Here is a 16,748-nt window from a genome sequence, read left to right as displayed (position 1 = left end):
AGTCTTACCCCAAGGTTGCAAAAAAGTTTAAAATGTGACACAGTCCCACATTTATTTTTGGAAGAAAAACTCTTCACCAGCATCTCCTAAAATAAACCATTTATTGAGAAAAACCTTTTTTTTTTTTAAATTTCATTAATCAGCCTTGTGCATAACAAATCCGAAGCTTGCCAAAAACAAATAAACAAAAACCCCAGTAAAAGTTCACAGTCAGTGCACTCAAACAGATTAAAAAACAAGGTCCATAAACGCCTGATAACACTACAGCATTTTCCTGAACCTAGAGAGTTCAAAAATACTACATATTAACAATACAGGCTCTCAGTCAAATGAGAAACAGGAGAAGGAACAAAAAGGGTATGGTCCATATACAGTAGTAATGGCACTTTCACTGAAACATGCAGCTTCTTCCAACTTGCGGACACGTCACGTGAGCAACACGTGCCGAGTAAAATGTACAGGAGCAGCAGAGGAAGTGACACCGTCACTTGTGCAGTCTTCGTTAAGGTCAACTTTTGTACTGTTTCTCAGCACAGTCTTTATGTAAATATTACATACAGCAGTGATTCAAATCTTGTCAGACTAGAAAAGGCCAGAGATTGAGTAACTTCATTCTTCATCTGTGCAAACCTGTGAAGGAAGTAAAAGGCAATTACTTCAGCCATCTCCCTCCTGCAGCAAGATGACGATAATGGATCAATTTCCTTCACATCTTTGAAGTTTTCTTCCCTCCCTTGTTCCACAGGAATGCATTACAGGTGTTTGTATGGGAGTACTGACATTCCCACTGCCAGTGTGCATCCTTTAGGTGTCTAAAGCAATGTCCACACCTCTGATGGGTGGGATCTGCTACAGCTGCGCTGGTGAGGGATGGGTGATGATCCCAAACACATTGATGCTGAACCAGAACACCAAAGTGATCAACTTCAGGCTGGAAAATGACACAGAATTCGATAACCAACTGCACTCCTATTTTTCAAAACAGAAGTTACCAATACAGCTCAATTGGTAGCTGTGAATATTTGCCTGTTCTTAAGGAAGCATCACACCATAGTTCATGAAAGAACTGCAGACTTTTATAGCAGCTGCCAGATAAAACATTCAGTGTGACCTTAAGTATGAACTTAAAAGAAAAGCAGTCCTTTGCACAGAAGAATGGGAGAGCTCTCAAGCTTGTGCTGTTTTACTTTTTATGGAGGGGGCCCTTTTCTTTAAAAACCTGTGCATTTGCTGAAGTTTTTGCTGCGAAGCCCTTCAGAGCCAATTAACTACTACTAATGAGTTAGTAGTACTACTAATGAGTTGAAGCCCGACTTGTCTTTTTAACATAACGCATTTCAAAACAGCAGTGGAAGTTTATTGCATGGTGCACACCCCATCCTGTATCACATGCCTGCTGAAAACAACACATGCTTCTGGAAAGTTGCCAATCCATGTTACCTGGACAGCATCAACTTGCTACCAGCCCCTTACCATGGTACCAACCCCTGTGGCATCACTGAGAACAAAAAACCAACTAAAAGCTGTTCCCCATTCCCAGTCTGCAGCTTTTGTAGCCAGTCATCAGACAAACCTTAACAAAAGGATGATCGAGAAGCTGGCTGGCCGTCCACCTCATCTTTGGGTCACTTTCCAGGCAGTGGCAAAGGAAGTCTTTCCCTTCTGGGCTCACTTTGTCAGGAATAGGAGGTTTATGACCCATCCCCACTTTATACATGATCTGGAAGTTGTGCTCATATTCATGCCAAGGCCTCTGCAACAGGTAACAGCATTGATAAGCTAAGTGCAGGCTTTAGTGAGTAACTTGCTACCCACTAGAGCAGGTATTTCTGTGCTCCAGGAAATGAAAAACCGTCCCAGTCTTTGCAGACTTAACTGTGACAAACTGCTCAGAGTTGGACCAGAACATGCAGAAGAACTGCTGAGAATAGTTTGCATTTCATCAGTACAGGAAACATCCCTACCTTGCCCGTGACCATCTCTATGACAACACAGCCCAGGCTCCAGATGTCTGCTGCACGTCCGTGCCCTTCTCCTTTAGCTCTAGTGATTACTTCTGGAGCCATGTATGCTTTGAAACAACATATATGATGTCATCAGTTCATACAGCAGAAAGAACAGTATACATCAAGTGACTGACTGGGTAAACCAAATGCTTTTTAAAATACACAATGAATTACTACTCAGGTTTTACTGCTAAGTTTTGCCATTTGCTGGTTTCTTGTTCTTTGACATGCTTTCAGCACAACTGCCTTTCAGTTTGAAAAGTGATACTGAAAATGCTGTTACAGTACATGCTTTCAGTTACTGCCATTTTCTGAAAGTGGATTAAGCAGCTGTTTAATGAAAAGTATGGTTTCACTAAGGCTGCAGAGAAAAATACAACCCCAGAAAACACATGCTCCAGCATCTCTATAGTTATAGACAAACATAGTTTTGACTCTCACATTATATCATGCACTGATTGTTTTGGCTTCTGGATGTAAAGCACAAAACTAGCTGAAGTAAAATCAAGTTTCCCTGGAATACACAGGTTTACTTCAGACTTCTGGCAGGTATCTTCTTTTATGGTAACTAGACAAGTACCTGCCTAGCACAAGCTTCCTCACCTGCAGTCCCCAAGGTACTGTTCACTTCTCCAGGCATTGTCTGGGTATTGTTCTTCAACTTCACTGAGCAGCCAAAGTCTCCTAGTTTAATCAGTCCAGATGAGGTAAGAAAGATGTTGGCTCCTAGGAAACACAAGGAAACACAGACAAGCTTGTTTAAACCAGAGCTGAATTGAGGAATGAGGGCTTCTCAATATAGCCTTGGAAGTTGCAGAGGATAATAGCTGAATTCACACTTAGATCTTTACCTGAGAATTATACGTGGAATATGACAGCATTAAAGATGTTCTGGTGGGTTTGTGCTAACATGAAATGTACTGGAAGTTGACAAGTGTTCAAATAAAACAAAAACCAGTATGGCAGGCAAATTAAACAGCTTTCCATACAAGCTCGTTACAAGAAATGAATCCTTCAGGAATTCCAATGCTTCTCCTTGTTAGCATTAAACTCAGACGAAACTGCTTCCTGGCAGAGGCCATTGCTGAGTCCTTCGCTCTAGTATCTTCAGTTCTTCTGAGTCAAGACAGATGATACCACACTTGTCAATAAAAATAGCGTGGCCAGCAGGACGAGGGAAGGGACTGTCCCCCTGTACTTAGCACTGCTGAGGCTGCACCTCAAGTGCTGTGTCCAGCTCTGAGCCCCTCACTACAAGGAGGACATTGAGGTGCTGGAGCAAGTCCAGACAGAGAAGGGCAAAGGAGCTGGGGCACAAGTCCTGTGAGGAGTGGCTGATGGAGCTGGGGGTGTTTAGCCTGGATAAGAGGAGGCTCAGGGGTGACCTTGTTGCTCCCTACAACTGCCTGAAACGAGGGTGTAGCCAGGTGGGGATCTGCCTCTTCTACCAGGCAACCAGGGACAGAACAAGAGCAAATGGCCTCAAGCAGCACCAGAGGAGGTTCAGGTTGGACATCAGGAGGAATTTCCTCACTGAAAGAGTGCTCAGGCATGGAAACAGGCTGCCCAGAAGTTGGTGGAGTCACCGTCCCTGGAAGTGTTCAAGATACAAACAGGCATGGCACTCAGTGCCGCAGTTTAGCTGTCTGACATGGTGGTTTGTCCAAGGTTGGACTCAATCTTGAGGTCTTTTCCAACCTTAATTGACCCTATGGTCACAGCTGACTTAAAACACAGAGTTTACAGCATTTTATTATGTACACTACCAAGTGCCTACTCCTATTGCACTTTACTTCCAGAGTAATTTTTGGAGGAGGACTACCATTAAAATAACTTGCTATATTGGCAGTTTACACTAGAAAAAACTTCCCTAGCATAGTTAAAAATCTCCAAGGGGAATCTGCAAGCAGCTTCAAGTCAGTTGCTCAACACAAGAGTACAAAATAAACTAAAACAAAATAAAACAAGTGGTTTTGACAACCTGTGATTTTCTTTTCACTCAGCATCCTGCCAAAGTAATTCATTTTGACAGCAAGAGAAAGCAGGTAGAGCATAAGGAGCTCCTTATGTCAGGCCACATTCTGGACTCTGCAAGTTATCACAATGAAAGCACAGTTAGGTTGCAAGTGTAACTTGGCAGAAATAGAGCTTCAGCTGTGATCTTTCTTGAGGAAAGATGGATAGTACTGCACAATACAAACTGCTCACCTAGTCTAGGAATAGGCAGAAGTTGGGGATTTCACTACACATAGCCTCTTCCCATGTCACACAAAAGATTCACTCAAAATGGCTCATCTCAATAGAACTTTCCAGAGTTTCTCACTTTTGTTCCACCTTGAGCAGTGCAGAAATTCTTGGCTGCTCCTCTTTTGCATTAGTCTTAGTTAATAGCTTTTTCCCATTCACTTGGTTGGGCATCCCCAAGATATTCAGAAGGAATACAAAGAAGCTCAAGTCAAAAAAAGGCAGTGCAGATCAATGGTGCCAAAACCCTGCCTCTTTCTCAAAGGACTCTCCGACTACTCTGACAATAGCTGATAACTATTTAGTCCAAGAGGTGTTACATAGAACTGCAATTAATGGGTGAGCAAAATCATTGACAAAATCAAATTACAGCTTTTAGCTGCTGTAGACTTTTGCAAGTCCTGAAAGAATTAACATCCAGGGAATACAACTCATCTCCACATTGTGTGCAATGGCTTTACACTTCTGTCATTTAGATCTTGCACATCCTCCGGAATTTTTTCACTGGATTCTGCAGTTTGCTATCAGTGGGACCTATGTTCAGAGTCACCCTGTAATCACAGATGTGTGTGTAATGGAGTTGGGTAGACCATCCCTCAGCTTCTTGAATGAAGGATCCGGAAAGACACAAAGCAGTACAAGAAGGCTGCTTGCTGGGACACTAAGTATGGGCAATGCATTAGGAGAGTGACAGCTTCTTCCTTTGAACTGTCAACTGCTTTTCCAATGTTTTCAAGCAGTTGTTTGTCAGATACAAAGTAGGTGCACTTAGACTAAACAAGGAGCTTAGGAAAAACAGTCATCACTAGCAAACACTTTTTCAAGGACCTTCTGGAAACCTGTGTTTCCATTCCTCAAGAAAGCAACATAAAAATTTCATCAAAGGCTACAAAGTGTTTCCAACTACTACAGGGGAAGGAGCCTAGCAGTGCTGAAATGCAACAATCTCTTTGACAGAATTTAGGTTACTGGAACAGTTTAGTTTAATACAGTTTGAGTATTCTTCTTCCAAGGCCTTTCAAACTAGACTTTGTCCCTTTTAATAAAAAGTAATGACAATTTAGCCTAAGTATTACCATGAAAGCTCCTGTGACCCCTTTTCCTGAAAGCACTTGGAACTGTCAAATGGAATAAAGCACTGAACCAAAGTTTCAGCAAGAAAACAGAGACAACACTTAAAAGACTCATGTTGCAGACACTTTCTGTCAGCTTCCACTGATGTGATATAATTGGAGTCTGTTTTGTAAACCGCTTGCTCAGAAACAAAGACCAGAATGTAGGAGGAGTCTTTAAAAAGGGCAAATGAAACCTGCACAGAATCCAGCAGGACCCGTGTAAGAAGAGCAGACAAGAGGTGAGTACTTTGAAGATGCCCGATGCTTTTTTTCCTTTGACAGTAAACAGTACTGGGAATGTAACAAAATTCCTACATATCCTACATGTCATGGTTAATAGGCAAAATAAACCAAAGACCATGAGTAAAATGGCAGAAAGGGACCGCCCCCATCTGTTCCTTCTCTCCCTTTACACCAGCACTGTCTGAAGCACCATCCCTGGATGCACCTGGCAGAGGCAGGAGGTTCCCCAGTTGTGCACAGCCCTCCTGCTGCTACACCACAGGTCCTCCTGGGCACACTGTGAAGAGCCAGTGTCGGAAGCCACAGTCCTGCCAGAGCAGCCAAGAGCTAAAGCATTTATACTCAATTTTCATGCCCTGTACCTCTGCCCAATCAGCCCCATAGTAAGAACAGTGGAAACTGCACTAGCGTGATAGTCCAAAGGTTTTGGTGGAAATCCTGTGAGTCCATGGAGCAGTACAAAAAGCCCCACTAAAGGCTGTGCTGTAGTTCCAGAAAAAGAGGCAGCTCAGACATTCCACAGCCAGTGCTTAAGCTATGCAGAACCAAATTCATTCAAGAAAAAGCAGGCAAAATGCTACCCTTGGATGACAAAATCAGCTTTCGCATACTCTTTTTCTCAGTCTCTTAGAGAGCATGACACATGCCCATATAGTTGCAGTTTTCCAGCTCTTGCTGAATGACATTCCTTCCTTTTTGCTTATCAGGAAGACAGGATAGCAGAAATTCTGAGCTAACAACAAGGTTACAAGAAAATTATACTGCTGTTTGACAAACATTTTCGTACAGAGCATCTCATTCACAGGTTTCTGATTTACTAAAGCTGCAGATACAATCTTTTCATTTTCTGTGTTCATCCAGGCACTCTTCAGGAACATGCCCTTCTCTCCTGAAGAGAACCTACCAGGCATGGCCTCATTAATTCATCTCAGTTCAGCACTTGTGAGATCACACCATGAGTGCTGTGTCTTGTTTTTAGGCTCTCCAGCACGAGACAACAACACACTGGAGCAAACCCAGGACGGTGGCACTAAGGATGTTCAGAGGGCTAGTGCACCCGACATACAAGGAAAGGCTGCAAGATGGGTTTGCTCAGCTTGAAGAAGGGATGCTCGGGGGATGTGTGTGCAGGGGATTTACTGCTGATTTCAGCTGTGTAATGGGAAGATAGCAAGACTGCGGAAACAGGCTTTTCCTTCAAAGGCACACAAAGGCAAAATGGTCACGCAGCAACGGACACAACAGCAACCTTTGCAGATTCCAGGGAGCTATCAGGAACAAAGCTTTTCACAGTGGGGATAGGTCAGTCATTGGAACAGGGCCTCTCCATCCCTGGAGATACACATATGTCTCACCTCAACAACGTCCTGAGCAATCTGATCTAATCTGACTTTGGATCTGATACTAAGGCTGGCCCTGTTTAGGACAGAGGGCTCAGAGATGTCCACAGGTTCCCTCCAGCATTAAACATTCCATCATTCTGCATCACTGACCAGAAAAGCTTCCTTACACAAAGTGAAATAATTCTAACCAAGGAAACTGGGCTTAGCCACAGGAATTAAAATTCAACACCCAGAATAGAGCTTAGAAGAGTATCACAAGAGACTACCTCCTGCTACAGACCAGCAGCTCTTGCTTTTCGCAATGATGCAGATTAAGCAAAAGCAGTGTAGTCAAATGTAACAACCAGCCAACACAACCCTCCATCTGCCCTCACCACCACAGGTTGAAAAACATTTTGGCAACTGCATCTTGCTTTGTCTTTTACTCACACAGACTGGGTGCCATAAAAGCATCTGAAAGACAACGGTGGCACAAGGGGACACTACTAACCAGAAGTCTATTTTTGAGCACAAGGTACTTGCAGACACCAAGTACAGGTATCACGCAGGATACAGATAAACAATCATTTTAATAATTGCTTATCTGCTGCTTAAAGAAATAGATCCACAGTGATGTTTAGCAAATTGGCCATAAGAGATCTAGTATGATCTGACAATGAGATTTTCATAGGAAAGCAGTTTTAACAGTCAGAATGTCATTCTTATCAGAAAAATAAGAGTACCAGTCCACACAAGAGAAAATTAAAATTGGAGTGTTCTTTACTGCTGTTAGCCTGAAAACTTGGGGATGCAATGTTAGCATAAAAGAAAGTCAATGAGCAAAAGATTTCCAATGCATCATGTAACTTTTATAAAAATACCCTCCGTGGTCTGTCTTTATATTCTGCCATGGAGTTTCAGGAAAGTCTATACACAGATGTGCCTGCAGTGACCCTCTGTTACTCTCAAGAAACACTCCCAACATTTGACATAAGGAACCTGTTGCGACAGAAATGCTCTCAGGTAACACAACATTACAGTTCTGTTTAACAGCTTTTCTCACTCCACATGCTTCCCTGAAGAGCAGAAGACCTATTTGGAAACATATCCAGATATCAGCAATGACACAGAGCAGCACAAAAGAAATCCCTGTCAGCCAGCCTTGGATTTTGATCACAACGAGCTTCCAGGAGAGCATAATCCAGCTAAGCAGAACCTGGACAAGGAATGATCAAGAAAAGGGCAAGGAGGGAACTGTGAAAAGCACAAAGGGAAATCCACAACTGGAGAGAAACCTTTGGTGAGGAAGGAGAACCAGAAAAGGTAAGACTGCTGGGGAATGGGAGTGAGGGAAAGTGTTTTCTAGAAAAAAAAAGCCAAAACTGACTCAAGAGTGGCCTACCTGGGTGGAAGGCCTCTGGATCGTAGATAGTTCTTTTCCCAAATGAGAAGCACGAGGCCAAAGGACCAAGAGCAACTGGGAACCTCCTACACTGCTGCGGTGATTCAAAACCCTGTGAGCAAGAGGGACATAGAAACCCAGCATCGTTGGGTTGCACTGCCTTGTCACAAAATGAGCATTCACAGGGCATATTGTGTGCATTGCTTCCCCTACCTTCGCCTAAGTCTCCTGCCATCGGTGAGCCAAATATGCCAGACTAACAAAACCAAGATAACCAGACATGGAGGATGTTGTTGGAAGGCGCAGAAAAAGAAAAATGAACCTGAAATGAGGACTGACACTGGGTATCTTAAATGCCAACCCCCTCTTTGGTTACTGTAGCTTCAGTCTGCTAATTATGTATGCAAATGCTGACAGCCAGGCACGAGAAGATAAATGTAGGGAAAAAAAACACTAGATAAAGGGATATCCTAAAATCACTTAAGTTATTTTAACAACAGTTTTGTTACTAAGTTTAATCAGCCATTCATCTGAAATTCCAAAACTCTTTGGGAAAACAGAATCACAAGGAAAAGTTCTGATGCACAACTCTAGCACAGTACACTGCCTGTCAGCTCCAGAAAACATCACTTATCAGCACAGACAAGAAGGAAAACGGCATTACATAACTCAGTGCATTAGTACTAAAAATGCAAGGACTAATAACTGAGTTTAGATAAATCCCCAATAATCTTAACAACCTCTAAAGAATCTATATAAAGCATGGGCAAAATTTATGAGTTTGAAATGACAATTGTGAAGTTTTTTTTTTATGATCTACAATTAAAAGAAAAAGCATGAAACTAGCCAATAACTTGTAAACTGAAAAGTTAGTGGAAGTTTTTATACAAATAATGGCTGCATGGATAATGCACACTAAATATGCAAATACATCCCACCCATCCTTCCCCCTGATCTCATCTATCACACTGAAACAGTAACATTACCTTTTGGTTAACATTACCTTTAATGTCTCGATGAACAATACCATGTTCATGTAGTACATTGATAGCAATCGTGATCTGCTTTGAGTACAGTCTAATGACATGCTCCTGAAGGCCCAGTTTTGATACCTCCTCCAGAGTGCCCTCATCACAGTACTCCATGAAGATGTACATTTCTTCCTGTTTTGGAAACCAAACCAGATTTTATTTGGTATAATTTTTTTATATTTTAAACACTGAATTAAGATAAAGTTGCCCTTAGCTCCTTCACTGTTCATGAACTAAATAATGAAAGTATCATGTAATGTCTTAATGAAAGTTATGACTTACCATGAAATATCTAATAAATCATCTCTTCAGAACTCTATTCTCTCTAGCATGCTGCAACCTAACATGTTCTATTGCACAGCTATGGAAACTCTCTGCTACATGCCTATCTCCATCATTTGTACATAACTGATACTATTTGGTGGTATGAAAATACAGTGTGCTTTGGTATCAACCAAAAGACACTTTGGAAACCTTGCAGGTGTATTACACAGAAATTTATAGAGATTCTTTTCTTATTTAGAGAAGGGAAAAAAGAAAGGGGAAAAAAAAATATTTTGGGCTTATTTTTTATCCCTTCTCTCTGTCTCAATTCCTGTGTAATCCTGTTTTGATTGCTTGGAATGGGCAAGTTTCTTGTTCTTTGCTGTGGCTTGAACAAGCACGCCAACTATTATCTTCAAGGAAAAATTAGGTTTCTGCTCCCACTCTGTCTCCAAGCCCAGCTGATTTCAGACAGACTGAATTAATATAACAAGATGGCAAAGACACCAAGCTCTTAGAAACTAGTCTGAGAAATCAATGACACAGTGGCACAGACACACAAATTTGCGTCTCCAAATAAAGAACTGCAGAAACTATGTTCCCTTCTAAATCAGCATTAAGTCATCAAAACAACTTATTGCATATTGAGCAAATCAGTCAAATCCAAGCAGAACTTTCCAGCAAGACATCAGGACTTGAGACTCACAAATGGGAAGAGCATGTGGAAAGCAGAGAGTAATAAAAAATCTGGTATCTCAGCACACAACTCTGGAATCCAACTCCAAAGAAAAATACATTGCATTAGTTCTGCTGCTCAAGCAAGAAAATTTGCTTTTTCCCTCTGTAGAGATGCTAGCCAAATTCCAATACTTGTCTGGCATCAAGATTTAAATGCCAGCAAAAGATTTTTCCAGGAATCAACATGATACAAGTACAACAGGGACAGGTTTTAGCCTGTCTTGTCTTTATCTACATACAGAAGTTACCATACCATATATGATATAACTTGCCTTTAGACCAGTTCAACAGAGTAGCAGCATAAAACAGCTCCAGCATTACTCACTCTATTCACTTATTTTAAGCCTTCTCTGTTTATGTGCCAGCTCCAAAAAGTCCCACCAAACTATGTTACAGAGATCTCGATATCCAGAGGAAAAAAGACACACTGCTATTCACAGAGATAACCAGATAAGATTAACTAGAATGTTCTCAAGTAAAAACCTCCAATAATGCAAAGCTTCTTAAAATTTTCTCTTTGCCTTATAAAAAAGCTCAAATAATTTATGTTTTCTTACCCTGTGGAGCTCCACACCAAAATAACGAACCAGATTAGGGTGTTTGATGCCTTCAAAGATCTTCAGTTCATCAGCTGTTTCTTTGATGGTTTTGTGATCATTAGGTTGAAATCTTATCTGCAAGATAGATTTGTCATTATTTTGCTGGTATCTCAAAATAAGGAACAAAAAGAGCAAACCTAAACCATCCTAAACTCAAACGTAACAAAAATCTTTGTTGTTGTTGTTAAATAGCACCATCACACAAAAACATCCAAAATACCTCTCTCCATCCCCAAACTGAAACAAATAAAGCACCCTAAGCTATTTCTCTACAGGGTAATGCAGTGTTCTTAACCAGTTCCAAAAAAAAAAATAAATCAATAAATCTATCTTCTCCCAAGTTATTCTTAAAGAAATCCAGAAAAGCCTTTTATTTGGAAGTTGCAAACAATTTTCATTCAAGCCTAGTGAAACAAACATCTGTCAAACAAGATCTATTTATGAGATTACTTCAGCTTCTGCTAAAGAGCACACACATGCTAACCTGTAAACAGCACCTGCATCTAGAAAGCAACTGTGAATTACAGAAACAGTGCAACTGATGGGGAGAGGAAATATTGAGGAAAAAACAAAGGCAACAAAATCTCAGGTGTTGGTATTAGTCAGTGACTGAGTATAGTACAAGAAGTTAAGCACAAGCCCAGTCTTGCTTTTTTACACCTTGGAGATCACCTACATATTGTGTGTGTGTGTGTGTGTGTGTGTGTAAGAACTGGGTCATAAAATGTAACCACTGCAGCATCCAATGGCTGTCAGAGTAACTGCTGTGAATAGTTAATGGTTGCAGTTGTCTAAAGAAGTAGAAAAGCATTAAAACTAAACAATAATTGAAAATAAAAGCAACCACAAGGTGTTGTAGGGGAAACAGATCTCTATGCCAACACAGCTTACTTCTGTCCTGAAAACTAGATCTTTTGTACCCACCAAGTTAGTCAGCAGTTTTGTGACTCAACCTAGCTCACACTACAGGAGAAGCTGAAAAACATCTGATGTCACACTTCCTATCTTTTGCTCTAAGGAATGAAGAAAAAAAGTAATAAAATGTGAGAGGAAACCGTGTAAAGTGAAATACAAATTTGTGTACAGTCTTCACTAATCCCTCAAAATTATTTAAAATCTCTTAATGGAAGCTCACATATATTAAGCATTCATTTAAATTCACAACCATCCTATGAGATCAGTAAAAAACACATTATCCATTTTACATACATTTAAATTGAAAGTTATGAACCAAAAAGCAACTTGAGGAGAAAGTGCTAACAGCAGCTGTGGCTACATGAAGAAACAACCTGTCTTCCCCGTTAGCTAACAGCAGCATGCAGAAACCCTCAGTGCCTCCTACATCACCCGCATTTGGTTTAGGGAAAAAACAAGGACAGCAGTGATTCTTGCATTCACAGTACTCACTTCCTTCATAGCCATCAGCTCTCCAGTGTCAACACTGATACAGGTATAGACCTTCCCATACTGGCCTTCACCTGCAAAGTTAGAGTAAGGAAAATTCAGTATACTACCTTCAAAAAGCAACATGTAAAAAGTAACATGTAAGCAACATGTTCCTCAACTGCAATGAGGAAACGTCACTGCTTTTCACCCTTCCTTTAATTTAAAACTCCAAGTAGCTTTTAACTGTACCAATACCACATTCATAGCCCTAAATTCAAGCTGATTAAAAATAAAAACATTAATCGTCTGACCTGAAAGAAAACTTCTCAAGAACAAAGATTTTCCCCCAAAATCCCAAACCAGAGAGTAAAATATGATCATATGGGGAAAAATAAGATTGGTGAATTAAATCCCAGAGTTCCAACTAATTTCCATTCATATTTCTGGTTCTTCCAAATTCAGAACTTGAACATTTTACAGGGTTAAACACATGCAGGTAACACAAGATCATACCTAAGTAATCATACTAACCAAATCCTTCTCCTTGTTTCCTGTTATTTGACCAGTGAAAACTTTAGTGACCCTCTACCCTTAAGAAAATCCTAGCCACAACAGTATTTTGTATTCTATCATTTTGATTTCAGTAGAGCTGATAATACCTATGCAGAGACTGAAGATTTTTAAAGACAGTTTTCTATTTCCTTCACAAATACTGTTTGGTAGTTCAGCTAGATAAATGAAAGTATAAAGAACATACCAATTTTGTTTCCTCTCTGCCACTTGAAAGTCACTTTTCGCAAACCTACATGCATGACATTATCGTAAGATTTCGGTGTGTCACAAACTTGGCCAATGATGTTCTTCCTTCTCATTTCTCTGTATCTCCTTTCTTCAAACAACTGAACAGACTTTTGAACAGCTTCCATCGGGGCTTGCTTGGAAGCAGTGTCTAAAAAGAGTGATGAACAATTTTCTTGATTGAGAAATATTCACTGTTGTATTTTGTTACCACATGAAGTAACCAGAGTTAAAAGAAAACAATTTTTTGACTCTAATTAAGATGCAGGAAAAGAATAAGACATTTTAACAATCACTTATGAATACAAATACATACAAAACTGAGGTAAAATGAGAACAGTGGTACTTCCCTAATCATCTCTTACTTGATTCAAGGAAATCACATTTATGAAACGCAAGACACTTGTTTGCATTTGACCTGTAACGAACCTCTGATAGCAGAAATATGTTAGGGTCATAAAAGCACTAAGGGAAAGAAGGACAGGTAAGTTTTGGTTCTTCAGAAATATGACAGGTTTCCTGAAATCTTTTGGCATCTGTTATTTCAAAGATTCAGACGTATTAGAAACTCCAGCTCTCAAGTCTTATCATGAAACAGCATCCTAGTGAGTGAGACCATAGAGATCCTCAGGGCAATCTTAGCTCATCCCGTCATAATAAAGCACAAAAAATTATGCACGTCACTGTTGACACCAGTTGCCTAACCTGTTCCTGGCAGACTCCAAAGCATGGAGATGATACTCCCAAAACAATATATTCTACTCCCCTACCCATAATTAATACTACTTCCTCTATACTAAATATGCCTTACTGTAGTTTTAAACCAAAATCTTTGTCTTATTCACAGTGGACAGTAAAACCAGTTCCCATTACAGCAATCTTCTAGAAATTTTCAAGTTTTCCCTCATTCTTCTTTTTTCAGTTTAAACAAACTGCAATTCCTTCAGTAATTATGTTCTGACTTCTAGATTTCAAAACAAGAATTTGTAACTCTTCCTGTGTTCTGTGTAAGATACATAAGGAGACCAGTTTCCAATCTGACAGAAATGTTTTTCTCATGTTTCATGAGGTTCTACCCTCACACTCATGTTTGCCACAATACATGCAAACAAGCTTCATGTATCAATCCGTATAGTATGGAGTGTCTGAAATAATCAACTTTCAGCTGCATGAAAATCAGTAGATCAGTAGTAAGACTGAGAGGAAGGGGCCCCACAATAGCCTTAAATTCAAGAAACGGTGTGGGATCACAGACTATTGGGCACCCAAAGAGAGATCTTGGGAAGTCAGGAAGTGCTTCCTACTGCCATAATTGGGCACTGAATAGGGACAGCTAACTTCTGCAATTTCTGTACAGTAACAAATGAACTCACTTTTGTAGAATACTGGTAGTACCTTTCAGAAACTGAAAAGAATTAACACTTATAAAATTTAATTACTCCCACTTCAAAAAGTACACCTTGTGATTCTGTTAGCAGTATCCCATACCTGCAGACAGGGTTTTATTGTTTTCTCCTTCCTATATATAAAGCTGTGAAAATCTCTTCACAGCCCCCAGTAAAATCCAACCTTTCAGTACAGCACTGGTACAAAAGACATTACATCACAGTGACTCCTAAACACCTACCTTTGGTCTGGTTGATTAACGTTCTGAGCTCCCAACTCCGCCGGGATGAACCAATGGAATCTCCTTTTGGATACAAAGGCTCTAGAGAAATAACAGTGTGAGCACAAAAGTAGGTTTATCTCGTATTAAGCATTATGCCACTACTTTCAGCAGAAGCTGAGATCTTACATATAGGGCTAATACACTCCACATGTATAGCAATATATGCTCTTGAAATCAAAATTGACTTCTCTTCAGAAAACAAATTATAAAACAGAATTTCATTTATATAGAAACAGAGATCTTCTTCCACAACTTCAGGAAGCACTTCAAGCCAGGACACTCAGAGTCAAATATGCAAGATATCTGTACGAAAACAATTTTCTAAGGTTCCTTAGAAAAAGATCTGTACTCATTCCAACCCAAGCCAGCTTCCTTCTCATATAGGTACAAAAAAAATGGAATAAGCATAAGGCATATGATATTTTCAACATTTGCTTAAAAACCAACAAAAATTAGAAATATCTCTCACACCTTTTAATATAAATTTTTAAGGCATTTCTCTCTAAGAAATCCAATGTGGATGACCACAATATCAACTCTATTTTGCTTCAGATTTTGCACTTCCTTTTAATTGGTACAATCAATCTTTCGAGGTATTTGTTGCAATAAATACCACATATACAGGGGCTGGGGAAACCTGAAGAAGCCCTGATCAGGACATCAAGTCACACATCCTGTCCCCTCTTCCAGGATTCAAACAACAGCAAGTATCTGTAATAGGAATACTGCAGGGATAAAGAACTGGACAGAACACACTTCACTGTCCTGATGGATCCAGTTCATACCTCATTAATGGTGTTTCAAAATTTACTATCAAATGGGGTATATAATTCAGAAATCACATTACTAATTTCATTTTGAACACTGGAACTTAGTAAAGCACCAGGAAATCGCTTCAGATACAATTGAGAAACAATATGAAAGGCAAGAGAACAGTGGATACATCTGAGAACAAAAAGACTTCCTCTGACCATATAAGCCCACAAGTTAAAAATCTAATATTTTTGAGTGTGATGAGGTGAAAAAATTTTTTGGAAAGGGTAAGAACTGGGAACAGAGAGAAATGTGTTCATGACATAAAGCATCTGCAAATCCAGGTCACAATTTATTACTGTGACAATCACCTTCTCGCTCTTCAGTGGGACTGGAGTGACGACTAAGGGATCTGAACTGCAACTCAGCTGCTATTGAAGCAAGTCGATCATTTTCAGGGACACTGGAACCCCTGTTAAAAAGAGCCATCATACTAATAAACTTTCCATTAGTATTTATTCAGTGCAATGCTAATTTAACTGCTGTTTTTAAGAGACAGAACCTCTGAAGCCCAGGATATGAACCATGAAAGCAACATGAAAGAAAAACTGATGCCGAAAGGTAAACAGAAAACTCTCTCTATGCTCTTTTTCCCTCAAATGAAGACTTTTTAGATGATTTTAGTTATGCTGCTCTATGAAAAAGCCCTAAGCTTCCAAAGCATAAACTACTTCAAACTGTTTCTTGCCCGTACCGACTTGTACCTACTACTGCATGACTCGTAGCCTACTACTAAAACAACTGCTGCAGGATGCGGCTTGTGCCAGAGCTGAAAATACAATCAGAAGTGATTCAGCTGGGTGATAATGTGTGCCACATCATCAGATGAAAGGTAGTAACTGAATTCATATGTGCCTAGTGCACTGAAAGTACAGTCATAGTCCATAGTCGTTAAGTCAGAATTAGTGGAAAGAAACATAAGCTGGTTGACAGGAAGGACGCTGTTAAATGATAGCAGCCTGACTGCTTAGAGGCCCCAGTTCTTCTGGACAGCACAGAGTGGAACCAGATGCCTCAGTAAGAGCCAGATTTACAAGAACGCTGAACAGAAAGGAAAACAGTATTAAGAGAAACAAGACTTAAATTCTTAGGTCTTCAGGCACCTTCCTCCAGTCCCA

The 16,748-nt window shown here is 40.1% G+C and overlaps 1 protein-coding gene across 2 annotated transcripts in view; it reads right to left on the bottom strand.

Annotated features, from left to right (window-relative positions):
• Positions 1 to 84: 84 nt before the first annotated feature.
• MAP3K4 (mitogen-activated protein kinase kinase kinase 4) overlaps positions 85 to 16,748 on the bottom strand; it is a 67,633-nt gene continuing 50,969 nt past the window's right edge. For both annotated transcript variants that reach the window (XM_088052463.1, XM_005526928.3), the window contains exons 18-27: positions 15,942 to 16,042; positions 14,776 to 14,856; positions 13,108 to 13,299; positions 12,372 to 12,442; positions 10,923 to 11,039; positions 9,336 to 9,495; positions 2,610 to 2,732; positions 1,965 to 2,071; positions 1,574 to 1,753; positions 85 to 630 (exon numbers count right to left, since the gene is read on the bottom strand). In XM_088052463.1, coding sequence (XP_087908589.1) covers positions 610 to 630; positions 1,574 to 1,753; positions 1,965 to 2,071; positions 2,610 to 2,732; positions 9,336 to 9,495; positions 10,923 to 11,039; positions 12,372 to 12,442; positions 13,108 to 13,299; positions 14,776 to 14,856; positions 15,942 to 16,042 — 1,153 coding nt within the window. In that variant the 3' untranslated portion in view covers positions 85 to 609. The remainder of the gene's footprint in view (positions 631 to 1,573; positions 1,754 to 1,964; positions 2,072 to 2,609; positions 2,733 to 9,335; positions 9,496 to 10,922; positions 11,040 to 12,371; positions 12,443 to 13,107; positions 13,300 to 14,775; positions 14,857 to 15,941; positions 16,043 to 16,748) is intronic.

The sequence above is a fragment of the Pseudopodoces humilis genome, chromosome 3, assembly GCF_049639895.1.
Source record: "Pseudopodoces humilis isolate 2021_Gansu_Grassland_sample_001 chromosome 3, ASM4963989v1, whole genome shotgun sequence".
Lineage (NCBI taxonomy): Eukaryota > Metazoa > Chordata > Aves > Passeriformes > Paridae > Pseudopodoces > Pseudopodoces humilis.
This window is presented reverse-complemented; position numbering and strand designations above follow the sequence as displayed.